Below are 18950 nucleotides of genomic sequence, written 5' to 3' on the forward strand. Positions count from 1 at the left end.
GGCCCCAGACAATACTCTCCCAGTCTGTGTCTTCTAGGTCTCCCTCTTCTACCCTTGAAATAAAACCTCAATGATCCTCAAAGCCCACCCAACCAATACACTGTGTGTGTGTGTGTGTGTGTGTCTCTGTGTGTATACACACTCATATGGACACGAACATAGGAAACCAAACAATTCCCTCACAAACAACACAGTGGTCACAGGTCCTATGGGACACACATCAGCTCCCCATGGGCACAAGCAACACAGATACATGGCAGTGAGCACGCACAGTTCCATCTTCACTTCTCTAAGAAGCCACACCATGAGGGGACCCTGGGGCATCACAAGCACAGCACATGTCGCTCCACGCTGGCCAGGTGAGGGCAGGGTCGCCGGCCCCCCCAACACAAGGCACAGATCCCTCCAGAACAGCAACCTCCCTCAGTCATATCGACATGGCCACCAGGAAAGGCACACAGACCTAGAAAAGAAAAATGTCTATTAGTAGAATCCATACATGGCATGTGAACAGAACTTAAGCCACAGAAAACCCATTCCTTACCCCTGCCCAAGCCAACAACCCACCTACCCAACCACTCACTCACTCACTCACTCAACCACCCACTCACCCACCCAATACATAGACTTCATAACACTCCAAACAAATACAGACCTGGGATATACCCTACTCCATAGGCCTTCAGGTGATCAAATATCACTACCATAGACTTCAACATGAACTAAAACACTTAAACCTGCTTTAAGATCCTCCGTGGAGCAAGGAAGGACCTCTTCTGCAGGAAGGGGAACCCTTAGGAACTGAGACTTCACTGACGACAATGATGTGGCACGCTTCACAGATGCCTACACTGCACCGGTGGCAGGGACGATGGCTTTTCAAGGCTAAGCGACCCAATTTGGAAAATCACAAACCTATCAGCTGAAATGTCAGTCTCGGCAAGGTTTCCCTGACAGGGGCAACAACCCCCCATCCCCACCACCCATCTGCCCAGGATGGCTGCCTGCTAAGGTGCCATCTCCTACACATCCTGCATCATCCATCTCCTCAGAGATTCGAGGCCCAACCGAGGCATGTCCTTCTCTACTCACAAACACAACAAGAATACTGGATCTCCAAACCACAACCTTTCCAACCATGGGTATTCTATTCAACATTCATGCCATCCATACCTCCTCTGGATCCACCTCTCGGTGGAGCTCCAGGTCCAACACCTACACACCACGACAGCAAGAAAGGAACCCAGGCAACAAAGACAGGGTGTCTTCTATTTCCATGTTTTCTGCAGGATGACAAAAACACTCTGCCCTTCCCTGACGATCCTGCGAGAACAAACAACAGGCTTCCCTGCAGGTGCCTACAACCACACACAACTGGACAGACGGACCTTCTGTGGGAGGCCGTGCATGGCTCCAACAACACACTTTCCAAGGCTGGCATGTACACCCACGAACAGGAACAAAACACGCCACTGCTCTAAGGTGCCGGGGGACACACAATCCACAGAAGCTGGGGCACAGACACACAAAACTCCCATGGATGTCCCTGACACAGATTGGAACAGGAAAGAACAAACATGAAAACGGCGGGCAGACAACCCTAAAATAAACACAAAGCAGGCTCAAAAGAACACAAATCTGACAAAAACAATGTGTGGAAGCCACTGCTCACACAAATTCCTACACAATGGGAACTCCTCACACTCCTAAACCACACCTGCAAGGCACTCACATGAGGACTTCTTTTTGTCATGTGGAAAAAAAATAACAATTCTTAAAAAAATACAACCGTGCACATATCAGACAAGCATCTATCTTTCCTTTCAAAGCTCAGGACAATGGCTTCCCGTGCACCTGGACGGCACAACACAAGGGCAACAGAGGGGAAAAACGGGTCCATGGAAGAAACCCACACCTACGGAGGATCTTGCCTCCTCTCCTGCATGAGACACACACGGGCACACACATCACACCTACAGGATGGGGATGGGCACGGCACCTGTTTCAAACACAAGGCTCTTCACACCGCAGGCTACCACGATCCACAAGGAATAACAGTGAACAGGGGAAAAACATCTTCATGCCATGACCCAGGAAAGCCTCCCTCCGCGACACACTCATCCATCATGCCCATATTCATTCTCTCCGCTTCACTCAGCTGAGACAAACGGCAACGCTCATCCATCCTTTAAAAACTCACACACACCCTTGGCTGACTTACCATTCCCAAAACCAACCCACCTGGACTTCATCTCTACATCACTCCAGTTCAAAAACATGCCCGTGCCACTTCAAACGCTGCCACGGCAACACACCGCTTTGCATCGCTGGATCGGCCTTCACCATCCAATACCCCAAGTTCCATAACAGCCAAACAGGGGTACCTTTCAGGTAGGCACAGCTGTCACCAGTTCCACCTGTAAAGGAGGTCGAGGATCCATGGTTCCACCTCTGCATCCCACACCTCTCCCTCTCCATTCCTCTCTGTGACACAATCCGGAAAATGGACTTTCATGGAAAAACCTGCCATGATACATACAGATCACCAACATCAGACCATTCCATTCAGCCTCTCACCCTCCCTGCTTTCCCATGGACAGTCCCTTCTTTCAAAGTCAGGACCCACTTAGCACACACACTATGCATCTTGAGAAACGATGGGCATGGATGTGTGGCAGAAAAAACCATGGCAAAAGAAAGCCATCTAAACAAGAACCTCAACATCCTTCCACATTCTGTCCTTCGGGAACATCCCCCAGACACTTAAAAAAGGCAGTCGTCGCTGTCCGTCACACACCCCCAAAAGCCTCGCAGCTCCACCACCGCTGCAGCTTTCACGGGGGAACCGGTCACGGACGGCAGACCCTTCACACAACACAGAGGGAGGACAGACAGGCACCCCTCCAAAGAAACCGCACAAAAAACGCATGCTCTGCAAAAAACCCGCGTGGACAGCTTGTAGGACACTCAAAAAAGGCACTTTGTCTTCTTAAATAGAAAAGAAGATGCTAAAGAACACTGAACAGACAAGGAACCCATGTGCATAGCCCGCTCCGCCAGAAAACTTGACAAATATATTGCATGACAAGGAGAAAATACACATTCCTAACACAAGCAACAGAAATGATCTCACGTGACTCCCCTACCTCCGAGCACAAAACACGCTCTTCACATGGCCTGACGCTCCCTTCCTCGCACACTGGCTCTCGCTCCAACGTGGGACTCCTGCCCTCCAACACCACCCACCGCTCCACAAGAAACAAGGATGCTGCGGAAAAAACACTCACAGACCCTTCCTGGCCAGGGCCCTGCCCAAGCCTGCTTCCCCCAAAGGCCTTTCACAGCCTGCACGGTCCTTCAACATTCCTTTCCCATCTGAAACTTCCTTGCCCTTCCTACACCTGTCAGGACCCAGGGAACAAAGGACACAAAACACCGCCGAGGCCTAACACACGGGAACGCAGGACCTGCCAGCGATCGAGGAACCCACACTCACCTGGGAGGTAGATGGCACACTCTGAGGCTGGACCACACTCGGCAAAGATCAAAACACACACCGTCATCCCCAGGAACCAGCTCAACAGAGACGAACCGAAGGGATCCAAGCACACCATGCCAGTCTTCTTCACAAATACTACATGACTGCACCATGTCACACAACATCAGTGCCAACACAGGAAACATCACACACACACACAAATCCTATCGATCTCAACACACACAAAGCCAACGTCCAGGATTCCCGACTTTCACGGCATAGGGCAAAACTCGGAGGCAAGACAGGGACCTCCGTGCCCCACTCTCTCCATCCTCTACAACGCTCCACACATGGGATCCCACGCGGTACCGCACGCAAGGCACGAGGGGCACACGCTCCAAACAGACCGCCATCGAAGCCTCCTGCTCTGCCACATCCAACACAAACACGTACCTGCTTCCTTTCACCTACAAGAAGGAACGGGAATACTTGACCGCATCCACATGGGACACAAGCACATCCACAAACACGTACACAGAATGAGAATCGCTCAACAATACTACAGGACGCAGCCTTTCTCAGAAAGGCACAAAACACATCCTCATGAGCTCACCTGTCACTCTTTCGGAGCCTCGCTCGGGAGAATCCTTCCAAATGGACTAGGCTGCGTTGGGCTGCCTCTCTGGCGCTTTGGCAGACGGCTCGTGCTGTGCTGTAGGTTCCTAAAACACATACATAGGAAGAGACTCCCATCAGGCCAGGCCTTCATATAGGCTCTCCTGGCCCCTTTCCACCACACGGGCCTTCTTTCTCTGGAAGGCCCGAAAGGCTCATTCCAAATGGGGGACACAAAGGACTGCAAAAAGGATACACAAACCGTTTCCTCCGTAGTGGAGGCCCACCACTTCAAAGACACATTTTTCTCTGGGCCTCCACACAATTGGCTGATAAAATACGACTCCTAGAGTCTGTACTGCAGGGTAGCCTCTGCTTCGGCAGGGTGCTGTCACTAGAGCCGCTGGCCAGCTCAAGGAATCCTCACTTGCTCTTCAAGACCTCATCAGAGCCGGTGGTCTTATTGTCCCAAAGGTGGCCCCACAACAATACCGTGGCGCTCAACTCCTCGACAACACGACATGGCCACCTCAGCAAACGCTCCTGCTCTCGGAGCCTCCTGTCACCTCAACCGACGCTCACCCTTCTCAAGCACAACACCTTCTTACCTGTTCACAACACAAAGGCATCCACCCAAGGACACGCTGGAAAACGGCACAGGGAAGCTCCAAACGACGACGACCTCGCATGGAGGGCCGCACCGGAACGTCCACCTTCCATACGTGACTTGCCCTGAAAAAAAAGAACCAACAAACATTTCGACAAACATTTCAACAAGAGCCTTCACCACACACACTGGGAAGGAACCCACACCACACCGCACACACGGTTGTTCAGGAGGCGAGGAGGGGACACCCTCACACGGGGCTGGCACAACTCACCACCGCCTCCACCCTCCGCCGAGGCTCCTCCAACAGCTGCCCACACGAGTCCTATGCAAACAATGGCACCGGACCACGACCGTCAACATCCCACAGGACCAAGATCACGGCACGCACGGACCAACACCCATCTTCCCCACACCCACCATGCCAAGAGGACCCCACACACACTCACACAAACACACACGACCTGCATCCGCCCAAGGGCTCCCACCAAAAACCATGAAAAACAAACACATGCAACACTCAATACAACTCTAGAAAATTCACAATGACAATTCAACAATCTCTCACGTCCATCTTTCTTTCTCTGCTCCCCTTCCTTCCTTCCTCCCTCCCTCCCTCCCTCCCTCCCTTCCTCCTTCCCCCATCAGAACCTACTGCACCAAAGACACTGCCATGACACCCACCTGGCCTCTTCCATCCCAGCCAATAGCCAACAGGGACATCGGCCTTCCCGCAACCTTCTCACACGGAACATCTTGGAATCACAGGCAGAGATGAAGGGACACAGGGACGGAAAGCTGGGGAAAGAAAAAAAAAGTCTAAAAGACCTTTTAGAAAACCATCATCACACGCTCTTACAATTCCACTATGTGAAGGACACTTGCACACACACAACGGAGGACGAATGGACAGTCTCCCATGCCAGACAACATCCTGATCGGATCACAAACACACTTGGACGCCAACACGGCATGCACCGCCCACCTACATGCTCCACCACACACCGCTCCACCACACACCCACCACACACACACGTCCAAACACACCTCTCCCTCACCACCCACGCAAACCACACTCCAAAAACGCCACCTCCTCCACAACGAAGCACCCAAACACAACACATGCGCCCGCTCCCACACCAACGGGACCACAACATCACCACACAGCTCAACCGCTTACCTCAGCCGACAACGGGTGGGTCGCTTGCCCCACGAACAACGCACGACGACACGCGGCTCAGGCATTCAATTTCCATTCCATCAGCCGCACAACGCGTGGCTCAGCCACGATGCCTACAAAAACCAGGCAGGGCAGTCGCCGGCTTTTAAAGCACTTTGGGCGGGATGGGCACCGCCGGGAACTTTTCGGCGGGAACTTTTCGGGGCGGAGACTTCGGCGCGCATACCCGGAGGGGACACATTCCAATCGGATCACTTAATAGTGCCCCTCAGCAAAATGGCTGCCCACACTCAAATCACCTCAAAACCCACTTCTGGACAAACGGCACCAACGCCATGGCTCCATCCAGCAAAACGTCACCTAGCCCTCCACCTGGCGGACAACAACCGCCTCGCACGGACTCCCTTGCCTCATCAGGACACTCACCCACGGGGATCCCTACCCACAACCTGCACGCTCAGCGGAAACAACACGATGCGTCCCCTGCTACTGCCAAACAGCTTCCGAGCCTGGGACACACGCCTCCTCGCTCCTACACCGGTCGCATTTCCCTGGCCCCACAACACCTGCCCGTCTTCATCTAGGCTCCCACAAAGACGGACGCCGCTCACCACACCCTACCCCGACTGGACCACAGCATTCCCTTCACCGGCCCTGGGACACACACACCGCCTGCCCTGGCCACACACCACACAACCTTCAGCTTCCTCGCATCACTCAACAACCAACCATCTCACCTGCCCTGGCTCCTCGCAAACGTCCCCCGCCATTGGGCCTCACACACACGCACCACACTCGGCCCGCTCTCCCGGCCCACACGCACCTCGTCCCACCGGACAGGCTCCGTCCCACACAGCCCACGCGAGCGCTGCACCCTCGCAAACCTCACCCTTCCTCCCCATTGCAAACCGAATCACGTCCAAACACACACCACTTCCAGCCACACACCACCAGTGCCTGCCCCCTCCGCAGCCACACCCACACGCCCGTGCCTGCGGGGACCCACACACCTCCACCCTCATCCCCTCCACAATGGCCCATCTACCGCCCGAGCCACCTTTCGCCCCAGGGAACCCCAGCGCTCACAAACAACAACGCCTTGCAAACACATTTCTGGGAAACATCTCCAACGGCCTCTTCTCTTGGCCTTTAAAAACAGATGCCTTCTCCTCCACGCCACACGACACTGCCTGCAGGACAAAATCACACGCCACACATGGAGGGCACTCACTTCCTTCCCCAACAATACAAAACGCTTACCACACAAAAGGCACTCAAAAAAGGGACACCTTCACACAATGCCTCTCTCTCTCTCTCTCCTCTCTCTCTCTCTCTCTCTCTCTCACAGCATCAGCAAGCAGAGACACACTGGCCGCTGCCTACTGTGAGGTCGGAGAGAGCCCCACGGTCGGATACTTGCACACATGGCATCAGACAATGGACTACCCCTCCAATGTCTCACACATCACCTGGCCAGGGGCACAGACCGGCTTCTTCTGCCTCAATCCACATACCCCCACACACAGACCACCTTCTTCCTCAATACCCCACTCACCCCCTGCAGAGGACATTTCCTCAGTTGAAGGCCTTGAGGATCCCTGCGTTGGACACTTCCTCAGCCCCCCCCCCCCCCCCCCCCCCCGCCGCCGCCCCGCCCTCACCAAACACCTCCATAAAAGCATGCCCTCCCTCCCTGCAGGTGCGAAATTCCCTGGCCCCACCTTCTGACCCAGTGGGGCTCGCCCAACAACGCAAACAAACTTCTCCTTTTCTTTCCCATTCACCCGGGCCTCTGGCTTCTCTTGGCCGCTTTTCTGGCCCACCTCACACCTACCCTACGGACCGTGCCACACACCACTCAACCACTGACAAACGAAACGCAGACAAATCACTTCCAAACTGTTAGGTTAGGTGGCTCAGGAGGCGGCGCAAGAAATAGAGTCCAGTGACTCAGAAAAGAAAGGAAAGTTTATTCTGCGTCCCCAGGAGACCCACGTACCCCCAAAGACAGGGCACGTGGATTCACGCCAACATGGAGGGGGCGCTTTTTTTATACTGCGGTTGGGTGAGGGGCGGGGACATGAGCTGAGGTATTCAGTTGAGGAAGCTTCAGCTGCAGGGGGGTCAGCAAGGTATTCAGGAATGAGTCAGCATCTGTGTGGGGGTATGTGGATTCAGGGAGAAGAAGCCGGTATCTGTGTCTGGCACGTTGAACTGTGAGAAATTCCAGGGGGAGTCCATTGTCTCATCACATGTCCGCATGTATCCGATCCTGGGCTCTCTCCGACCTAACACAAACAAACCACTTCACCAACACCTCTCTCATGGCCTCATCGCTACCAGCCTGCCTGCACCCAAAAACGGCACAACCTCACAAAATGGCCCCCACACGGAGCCCCACACCAAACCTCACCTCTCACCAACACGCCTTACCACTTGCACACTCCAACTTGCACTCACATCCGCCTCACGGCTCGGCCTCACGGACCTTCTCATCACACCGAAGAGCACACTCGACAACTCCTTCCGACACAGCCCCGCCTCTCACCTCCACCCCCACAGCGCCTCTGCCCTCGCAACAAACACCAACACCTCTTGCCCATCGCTGGACGCTTCACACATGCATGACCACGAAATCTCCTTCAACCAACACACACAAACCACACACGCGACAAAACAATCTGAACACGAAACCTAGCTCATATCATGATTCTGCTACAAATACAGACAACGACCAGGAAAAACGCACAACCACAACAAAGCCATGCAACCGTCTCAACCACATGCACATGGAACACTCAGGGAAAAGGGGGCTGCATGGAGGCAAACGGACCCTCTGGAGGATCTCAACAACACGACTCACCGGGTCCAAATACACAATCACACCACAAACACAGACCTTCTGCACCAAAAACCTTGGCTTGGGCCTAAACAAACCTCCTCCGCCCCTTCCTTCCTTCCTTCCTTCCTTCCCTCCCTCCCTCCCTCCCTCCCAGGCCAATAAAATATTACATTCTTATAATGCCATATGGAGCACATAATACAAAGATGTATATGTCTCATACAAATACCAGATATTTACAGACCATATGCATAATTCAAGAGTAACTCACCTTTTTTTCCTGAATATGTATTTTTATATTTTTAAAAAATAAATCTTGCCCTAACAGGTTTGGCTCAGTGGATAGAGCGTCGGCCTGCGGACTGAAAGGTCCCAGATTCAATTCCGGTCAAGGGCATGTACCTTGGTTGCGGGCACATCCCCAGGAGGAGGTGTGCAGGAGGCAGCTGATCGATGTTTCTAACTTTCTATCCCTCTCTCTTCCTCTCTGTAAAAAATCAATAAAATATATATATTAAAAAAAATAATAATAAATCTTTCTTGTTCAGATTATTACAGATGTTCCTCTTTTTTCCCCCCATAGCTCCCCTCCACCTGGTTGCCACCCCACCCCATGACCTTACCCCCCCTCCCACTATCCTCGTCCATAGGTGTGAGATTCTTGTCCAATCTCTTCCCGAACCCTTCACACCCCCTTCCCCCTGAGAATTGTCAGTCCACTCCCTTTCCATGCCCCTGCTTCTATTATATTCACCAGTTTATTCTGTTCATCAGATTTTTTATTCACTTAATTTTTAGATTCACTTCTTTTTTTAAAAATATATTTTATTGATTTTTTTACAGAGAGAAAGGAGAGGGATAGAGAGTTAGAAACATCCATGAGAGAGAAACATCGATCAGCTGCCTCCTGCACACCCCCTACTGGGGATATGCCCGCAACCAAGGTACACGCCCCCGACCGGAATTGAACCTGGGACCCTTGAGTCCGCAGGCTGACGCTCCATCCACTGAGCCAAACCAGTCAGGTCTAGATTCACTTCTTGACAGATATGTATTTGTTGTCCCTTTGTTGTTTATAGTTTTTATCTTTACCTTTTTCTTCTTCCTCTTCTTAAAGAATACCCTTCAGCATTTCATATAATCCTGGTTTGGTGGTGATGAACTCCTTTAGCTTTTTCTTGTCTGTGAAGCTCTTTATCTGACCTTCAATTCTACATGACAGCTTTGCTGGGTAGAGTAATCTTGCTTGTAGGTTCTTGTTATTCATCACTTTGAATATTTCTTGCCACTCCCTTCTGGCCTGCATGGTTTCTGTTGAGAAATCAGCTGACAGTCATATGGGTACTCCCTTGTAAGTAACTAACTGTTTTTCTCTTTCTGCTTTTAAGATTCTCTTTGTCTGCTTATATGGAGTAGGACAAAGATTACATGGGGAAGCAGGAATCACAGGCATCGGGAAATAGCCAAGAGGGAGGGGGGCCTGGTGTGGCACTCCATTAGGCAACAAGGTTGTTCATCTTTCCATGATAATAGGCGGTTCTTGAATGGGGATGGACTGCATTCCAAAGTTGACTCCCAGGTCCAAGGTGGACCCCCAGGTGTGTGTGTGTGGCAGGGGGCAGGGGGCATACAACTTCCAACCAGGTTAGAATGTGCTTTCTTTAATTAAAACAAAACAATCGCGGTTAGCAAATCACGATTGATATTTCTTATTTTATTTCTTGTAAATAATAATTAGTCCCCAGCATTCTATTTGTGCCCCTAAGAGGTTGAGCATCGACCTATGAACCAGGACGTCACAATTCCATTCCAAATAAGGGCACATGCCTGGATCCCCAGTGTGCGGCGTGCAGGAGGCAGCTGATCAATGATTCTCTCTCATCATTGATGTTTCTATCTCTCTTCCTCTCCCTTCCTCTCTGAAACATATTTAATATATATATTAAATCTATTGTAACCACGTTGTTTTGGTATTTGAATGACTCAAAGTTGAATAGTAGGAGCTCCTCAATGCCTCCATCAATCTTTCTTTTTTCCTCTTTATAATCATTACTGTTTTATTATTGCTTGGATTGCCTGCTCTCCCAGAACTTGACATGAGAACAGAAACACCAATCCCAGCCAGAGAGGATATGAGGGCGAGGAGGCATTTGACCACCATACCAGGTATGTAAATAAACCAGAAAAGGCCTCTGTGGACTCTGCCCTGACCCCTTCTTCTACCCTACGGCTCCCAGTGAACATCTGAGTTCTAGTTTCCTTCCTGTCTCTACAAGAGTGTCAGATGGTCCACCCAGTAAAGGTCAACCTTTACCTTAACTGAGTCTGTCTGTCTTTTTGCATCGATGATAACATATCCTTGAAATGTCTGGGTAACTTGTAACTCCCCTTTTTCCGGACCCCTTGGGGCACAACCTAATGTGCCTGGGTGCCAGGACAGAGACCACAAATTCCTTCATTGTTATTGCTATCGTGTTACTTGTTGACTGTTAACTATGCTTTGCTTTCTCCCACCTTTCTCATCTATCTCCAATGGGTTTCATGTAACCCACCTACGTCCCCTCCTTTGATTACGATGTATACAAATAGATGAGAAGCTGCCATTCTCTGGAGCATTATCCCAATCCGTTGAGATACTCACGCTGATGTGTGCAGTCCCATTTTCACGAACCCAGGAGCTTCCAGGGCTCTCTGTGCATCTGTCACTGTGGCTATGTCGCTGTATTACCCTGCAGAGAGGTTGTAAGAGCTAACACCCCAGAGATATCTGAAGAGACAACAAACAGAAAGGCTTCTGTTAAAGGGGCGTGGAGGCCCGGCCCCCTTCCCCTGGTTGCCTCCAGGGGGCGCCACACCCTCCTGGAGAAAAGGGCAGGTCTCCCCGGCTCCTGCTGTGGGGAAGGTGAGACTGGAGCCTGGACCTTCAGAGCTGGAGAAGTGCCCTTTGTTTTCTTGCGAGGGGCACAGGCACAGGGAGGCCGAGGGACATTTGCTTTGGTCTGTGGACCTTGCACTGTCCGCACTGGTGGCGTGCAGCCCTCGTAATGCCACACACAGTCCAAGCTGTCATCTCTCCTGCAATGCCCTCCCTGGCCCTGATCTGACCTTGATCTCCTGCATCCTGTCCCAGGGTGGATGAAGGGGGCAGTGCCCACGGCGGAGTGACTGAATGCTGAATGAATGAATGTACAAACCCATAACCGCACAGGCCACCTGGGTCTGCTCTGTCATCATGGGATGGGCAAGAACCCAGCTGCTGCCCTGACCGGTTTGGCTCAGTGGATGGAGCGTCGGCCTGCGGACTGAAGGGTCCCAGGCTCGATTCTGGTCAGGGGCATGTGCCTTGGTTGCAGGTACATCCCCGGTGGGGGGTGTGCAGGAGGCAGCTGATCGATGTTTCTAACTCTATCCCTCTCCCTTCCTTTCTGTAAAAAATCAATAAAATATATTTTTTTTAAAAAAAAAAAAAGAGAGAGAGAACCGGGCTGAGTCTTCCTGCCACCCTGGGCGCACCTGTCTCCAGACTTCGTCTCAGCCCTTTCATTCCTTCTGACTCGTCATGGTGTTTTTAAAAATATTTTCTTATTTATTACAGAGATGAAGGGTGAGAGGGAGAGAGAGATCAATGATGAGAGAGAATCATCAATGGCTGCCTCCTGCACACTCCACACTGGGGACTGAGCCAGCAACCCAGGCATGTGCCCTGACTGGGAATTGAACCATGACCTCCTGGTTCATAGTTCAACACTCAACCACTGAGCCACATCAGCCAGGCTAATGTCGTTTTAAGTAAAAAATAAAAATGTCCATCATTGGTATTCTGAATAAATGCTAATAAAATTAATAGTACTAATACAATAGTAAAAGTTTTCACAACGGCCTGCTGCTCAGAGTCTAAGCTAAAACAAGAAGGAAGGAGCTGCCCTGTTCAGTGTCAACAGGGCCATGTGTCAGGTGACACACCATCAGCCACCTCCCAGGGCGTAGCCCATGCTCGGAAGGAGTGACAGTGAGTCCCTGGCCCTGTTCCAAGGAGAATGCACTCTGGGCTGGACAGAGAAGAGGGTGAGTCACAGCCACTGGCCCTGAGGAAGGGAGTGGCACCCTTGTTAGGTAGGAGGCTGGAAGCCAGCTTGCATGTAAGTATAGAAACCCCTGTTTCCAGGATCCAGAGGGGTCCAGACAAGATCTGAAAAAGGCTGCCGGAGAGAAAGACTGAGGGGAGGTAGCAGCAGAGCATGACTGAGATCTACCCTCCTGACATGGGGCCCCAAGAGCTCCTGGGGTGGGCTTTTGGTGAATGAAACCATGCATTCCATGTCTTTCGAAATTCCCTGTGCAGCCTGACTCAACTGACCTTTGTCCTTGGGCCAAAGAGCAGGTCTGCACGCCCAGTGCAGGGCCACAGAAGGGAGCAGGTGTCAGCCCGTGCTCTCTACAGTGGGAACCACACGTCTGGCTACAGACCCGTCAGAGCCCAGGAGAGACTGGTGCCCCCAGCTCACCATGCCAGCAGCCAAGAGTCAGGATGCGAAGCTGTGGCAGAAAGTGTTTCAGGAATTAATTCACGAGGTGAAACCATGGCACCAATGGACCCTGACACTAGACAACAGCCTCATTCCCAACACCCTGCAACCAGGGTGGGCACAATACCAGCAGTGGGCCTTTGCCTGGTGAGTGGGGAATGGGGTGGGATGTATTCCAGAATATTCTTCCTATTCCTTGCTCTGCATACTGGTTACCTTTCTGATTCCATTCCTGCTGTACTAGTAAACTGAAGATTAGAGAAAGGAAGGAGCCCATCACTCAAGACATTGTAGCTTCATTAAAGATTGTTTTCTTATTACAATGAACCCCAAAACAGTAGCGGGGGCAGTGGGCACTGGTGTGGGGGTAATGCCCAAATATGGAGAAATCAGGCTGCGAAGGTGAGGGCAAGAGCAGCGAGGCCCAAGAGAGCTGAATGAGCAAGGCTTGCTGCAAATGCAAAGGGGGGGCGGGTCGGGGGACCCACTACAGAACCCAAAAGAGGGGCCCTCCCTGGGCATTGAGGAGACCCCCTCATGGAGGGGCAGAGCCACATGCAGCCATCTTGACCTCTCTACAAGGAGCGGATGGAATCTTTGTGAAATAGGACCCTTAGGGGCATCCAAAGGCTAAGCCTCTGGTTTCCAGGTGGGAAATCAGAGCCCAGGGATGGGGCCCACCTGCACGGAGGATGGTTCCTGGGACTGGGGAAGGGGCGTGTTGCAGCCCACTGCCCGCTTCCTGGAAGGTCTGGGGAGGGGAAACTGAGCTCTCCTCTCCATAACCTGTAGTTTTCCCAGGTCGGGAGCTGGCACCAGGAGCAGCTGAGCAAAGTCTCAGCTCCGTTTTGTTTTTTTTAAACTCTGAGCTGTCACACCAACAGAGCAGCAGTGACCCAGGATGGTGACAGGAACTGTAGCTCAGAAGAGCAGGGCCCAGGACCTTTGCACCAGCAGGTCATCTTGCTCACAGTGGTCAGGGCTCCTGGGCATCTTCCCTGCATTTCATCCTCACCTTCACCCAGTGAGGTGAGGCTAGAATCAAGATACAGAGGAAGCCCTAGCTGGTTTGGCTCAGTGGATAGAGCGTCGGCCTGTGGACTGAAGGGTCCCAGGTTCGATTTCAGCCAAGGGCACATACCTGGGTTGTGGGCTCGATCCCCAGTGGGGGGCGTGCTGGAGGCAGCCGATCGATGATTCTCTCTCATCATTGATGTTTCTATCTCTCTCTCCCTCTTCCTTCCTCTCTGAAATCAATAAAGAAATATATTTTTTTAAAAAAAAGATACAGAGGAAGCCCTGGTCACTTGGGCTCAGTGGACAGAACATCAACCTGTACACTAAAGGGTCCCAGGCTTGATTCCAGGCAAGGGCACGTACCTCCCTTGCGGGCTCGACCCCCAGCCCTGGTTGGGGCACATGAAGGAAGCAACCAATAAATATGTCTCTCTCACATCGATGTTTCTCTCTCTCTTTCCCCTTCCATTCTTTCTAAAAATCTCTGGAAAAATACCCTCGGGAGAGGATTAACAACAGAAATAAACTAAATTTAAAAAGAAAGATACAAAAGGGAAACCTTGATTGACTCCTTCCCAGCACCCTCTGATCCACCGTCCAGACTCTAGGTGCCCCTGCGTCATGCCCAGCAAGGCCAGGTTTGGCTGTTGTAACAAATAACCTAACACATGGCCCCAAGCTCACCATGGCACAGAAGGAAAGAGCTGGAAAGTCAAGGGCTGCAGTCACAGATCTGGAAGCAGCATCCATTACTTCAGCCCACATCCCATCAGCCAACTGGTCATCTTGCCCCAACTTAACTGCCTAGTGGGGCTGGAACACGGTGCGGGGGGGGGGGGGGGGTAATTTGGTGAGCACTTCATGTGCTCAGCCCTCTACTCCCTCGTAATTCCTCATAATTCCTATCCTGGGTGCTGCCATGTGCTTCCCTGCTTTCTCTCTCTCCATCTCTGCTGACATGTATTTGTGCAGCTATCTTAGGTCAGAAAATTGCCCTCCTCCCTGCTGAGAGGAAGGGTCATTCTCTGGTACCCTCTCTGAGGCCAGGGGCACGAAGAATCTGAACGAAGAATCAGGCTACTTTGAGCAATGGAGTGGGGCAATGAAGAGAGTGGACACGGCACCCTCCCAGTACCAATGGCAGACTGGGGGGCCCTGGGCAACTGGGAGCAAAGCAATGCTTTTCCCTAGGACACTGCGCTGTTTAGGGTCCCTCCCTAACCTGGGGGCTATGACTTAGGATCTGGGTCCTTTGGGGCTATTAAAAAACAGCCACCACCACAACAACAAAAACAGACTGGGCGGCTTATGAACAACAGAAACGTGTTGCTCACAGTTCTGGAGGCTGGAAGACCAAGACCAGGGTACCCGCTGGTCAGGCGAGGGCCCTCCTCTGGGCCGCAGACTTCCTGTGGTGCCCTCACAGGGCGGAAGGAGCTGGGGGGCGCTGGGGGCCTCTTGCACAGGGGCACTTAGCCTTTCACCAGGGCTGCACCCTCCTGACCTAATCACCCCCCAAAGCCCCGCCTTCTAACACCATCACCTTGGGCATTAGGGTTTCCTGTGAATCTGAGGAGGACACAAGCTTTCAGGCTGCAGCACTTACCAACACCCACCTGGATCCACTTGTGGGTCGGGGCTGATTGAATGGCAGCTCTTTCACTTGTAGTTGTTGACCCACTTCAATCTACATTCGGAGAAGCCTTGGCTTGGAGTCAGGAAACTGAAGTGCTTGTCCTGCCTCTTACACCCACAGAGTCCCTGGGCCTGACAAGTTCCCGGTGTGTGCTCGTCCCTGACATGATCCCCTGGGACTTAAAAGGTGCCCGAGATCCCTTCGGCTCTTAGAGCATGTGACCCGCTGTCGTAATGATAGACACCTGTGAGTCATGAGCTTGTCAGCGCACAATGGAGATAGAAACAACGGACTTGGTCACTTCATCCCCCACTGATCCAGGACCCAATCTACCGTGTCTCTGTTACGGTGGTCCCTCCTGCTTCCCTCTGGCACAGCCCACGGTTCGGTCAAGTTGAGGGTCTCGTTTTCTGCCTCCACAGGTTCACGTGCTCCTGGTGCTCTCGCAGCTGGGCCTCTTCCCACGTTCAAGTCCTTTGCCACATGCACTGGAGTAAGAGGGAATCCACGGGCCAGGTGAAGATGAGGATCTTTGCCCAGAGATGTCGGAAGTGCTCAGAGCCTCTATTTGAGGTTCCAGAATTCACGGAGGAGAACGTCTCAAGGATCCTGAATAACCTGGTGTTCCGGATTCTGGAGAAATGCTATGGAGAAGGATTTAAGTCAATGGAGGAGATTCCTACAATCAAGGATATCTCTCTTAAAGGGCCACATGACACTAACAATTGTGAGGCGTGTCTCCAGGGCTTTTGTGCTCAGTGTGAGTTAGATCTACACAAACCATCACCAATGTCCCCTTCACTTTTCACAATAAGCACACCTACCTTTGGGGTTCCCATCTATAAACCTTCTCTCACAAGGAGCAGCACCTATGCGGATGCAGTGACAGGGGACACCGGGGTGAAGAAAGGAGAGGTACTGCACAACCCCTGCTTTCCTGAGCCCCCACAGGCTAAGAGTCCCAGAGCAAGCACCAACTACAGGAAAGACAGTATAGTCACCATAGTAGATGCAGTGACAGGGGACACCGGGGTGAAGAAAGAAGAGGTACTGCACAACCCCTGCTTTCCTGAGCCCCCACAGGCTAAGAGTCCCAGAGCAAGCACTAACTACCCGGAAGAGAGTATAGTCGAGGTCTCCGCTCCAAGGGAGGATTTGCATTTCCACAGCGCCCAGAATCGCAGGCACTGCAATTCCAGAATTTGCTGCTGTTCAATCATTCTAATCCTAATCATTGTCGTGGTGGTGGTGGTGGTGATTGCTGTTAAAATCACTATATGAACCTCAAAAACATGGTGCTAAGTTTAAAAAATTAGACACACCAAGTCATATATTGTATGGTCCCCCGCTGATGTGAAATATTCAGACTAGGTAAATAAGGAAGTAGATTGGTGTCCATACCACTGTTGTGGCCGGTGTGGCTCAGTTGGTGGATCGTTGTCCCGTGTACCAAAAGGTTGCTGGTTTGACTCGTCAGGGCACATGCCCAGGTTTCAGATTCCGTCCCCAGTTGGGGTCCATGCAGGAGGCAGCTGATGGATGTTTCTCTTTCCAATTGATGTTTCTCTCTCCCTCTCCCTTCATCTCTCCCTAAAATCAATAAAAACAGTTTTTTAAAAAAATAGTATCTTGCCCTGGCCGGCTTGGCTCAGTGGATGGAGCATCGGCCTTTGGACTGAAGGGTCCCGGGTTCGATTCGGGCCAAGGGCAAGTGCCTGAGTTGCGGGCTCGATCCCTAGCCGGGGGTGTGCGGGAGGCAGCCAATCAATGATTCTCTCTCATCATTGATGTTTCTATTTCTCTCTCCTTCTCCCTTCCTCTCTGAAATCAATAAAGAAATATTTTTTTTAAAAAAATTTAAAAAAAATAGTATCTGGGCTCTCCAGATGGCTCATGCGCAGCGATACAGGCAGGAGGGGCGCTGGGGGCCCACGGCCTTTCGCCTGACTCTCAGGGCGAGGTCCATGGTGCGGGGGAGGCGCTGGCCCTGCCAGTGCACGTGTGAGGGCATCGCGGACGCCACGGGCCAGCGCACCAGACCTACAGCCCCTGTTGCAGGCGCCTGTGGGTGGCCAGGGGCAGCAGGCGCTCGGGCTCGAAGGGCACAGCCAGCGCCTATCCGCCACCGCAGTGGGAGAGGCGCGGGGAACCGGGGCCTGCAGCCAGCAGATGCGTAAAGACCACGGCGGGTCCTCACCGCGCAGGAAATTGCGCTCCCTGCCGAAGGGAGAGAGGAAGGGGAAGGAGGCCTCGTAGCTGCGGTTGGGTCTCAGACGGGAGAAGAAGGTGACCAGGAACTGCAGGTCTGGGGAGGCGAAGGGCACGGGCTGCTCACCACGCCAGGCCCCGTTACCCCAGGGCCACGCCAGGGGCCGGCGCCTGCAGGGAGGGCCGCCCTGGCCTCACTCGATAGCGGGGCTCGGGAGCTCAGGATGCCCAGCCCCTGCCGCGGGCGGCGTTGGGGAGCGGACCCTCCGAAGCCTTCCCCGAAGGGAGAAGGAAGGTGGAGAGAGCACAGCAGTACCTTTGAAACAGGTGATGAAGTTCTTCATTTTGGAGTCATCCAGGAAAAGCTGCAGACAGAGGCACAGGCGGTGCCCATGAGCCGGCCGGACGCCTGCCCGAGGCGGGAGGGTCCTTGCGCCTCTGCCGGACCAGTGTCCGCTCCTGTGCTTGTCTGTGCACACCGCGTACAGAGCTGTGCACACTGCGTACCGAGGAGCGTAGAGGGAACCCGGGCCCTTTCCATTCCCCGGATCGGCCGCACCCGGCCCGGCTTCCTCGCACACAGGTTCATTAAAGCGGCCCTTTCCGCGTCTTGAACCTCACGTTTCTAATCAGGTGCCACATTCTCTGCGGGGCTACCTGACTGGCTTCCTCTCCACCCCACCCCCCAACCGCCAGGGCTTCCAAAGCAGGCGGGGCAACCCAGGACTAGAAGCCGAAGGTGGGAAGGAACTGGGGTGCGAGGCGCAGACGCGTGTGGAGCTGGCAGCCAGGGGCAGGGGGGATAAAATAGTATCTCTACAAGCATTGCATTCAATAATAT

The 18950-nt window shown here is 52.6% G+C and overlaps 1 protein-coding gene and 1 long non-coding RNA gene across 2 annotated transcripts; one reads left to right on the forward strand and one right to left on the reverse strand.

The window, feature by feature from the left end:
* Nucleotides 1-9438: 9438 nt before the first annotated feature.
* On the reverse strand, nt 9439-16059 carry LOC138992376 (uncharacterized). The gene is made up of 3 exons (XR_011468096.1): nt 15872-16059; nt 11364-11489; nt 9439-10033 (listed from the first exon to the last, which is right to left on the reverse strand). It is a non-coding gene; the product is annotated as an uncharacterized lncRNA (long non-coding RNA).
* Nucleotides 13163-17523, forward strand: RTP3 (receptor transporter protein 3). The gene is made up of 2 exons (XM_070391106.1): nt 13163-13395; nt 16324-17523. Exons 1-2 carry the CDS (start codon nt 13229-13231, stop codon nt 17180-17182), a joined length of 1026 nt encoding a protein of 341 aa, XP_070247207.1. The 5' UTR covers nt 13163-13228; the 3' UTR covers nt 17183-17523.
* The last annotated feature ends 1427 nt before the right edge of the window (nt 17524-18950 follow it).

Source organism: Myotis yumanensis, unplaced genomic scaffold (assembly GCF_028538775.1).
Source record: "Myotis yumanensis isolate MYYU_CA2020_CCGP unplaced genomic scaffold, mMyoYum1.0.hap1 SCAF_14, whole genome shotgun sequence".
In the NCBI taxonomy this organism is placed as follows: Eukaryota; Metazoa; Chordata; class Mammalia; order Chiroptera; family Vespertilionidae; genus Myotis; species Myotis yumanensis.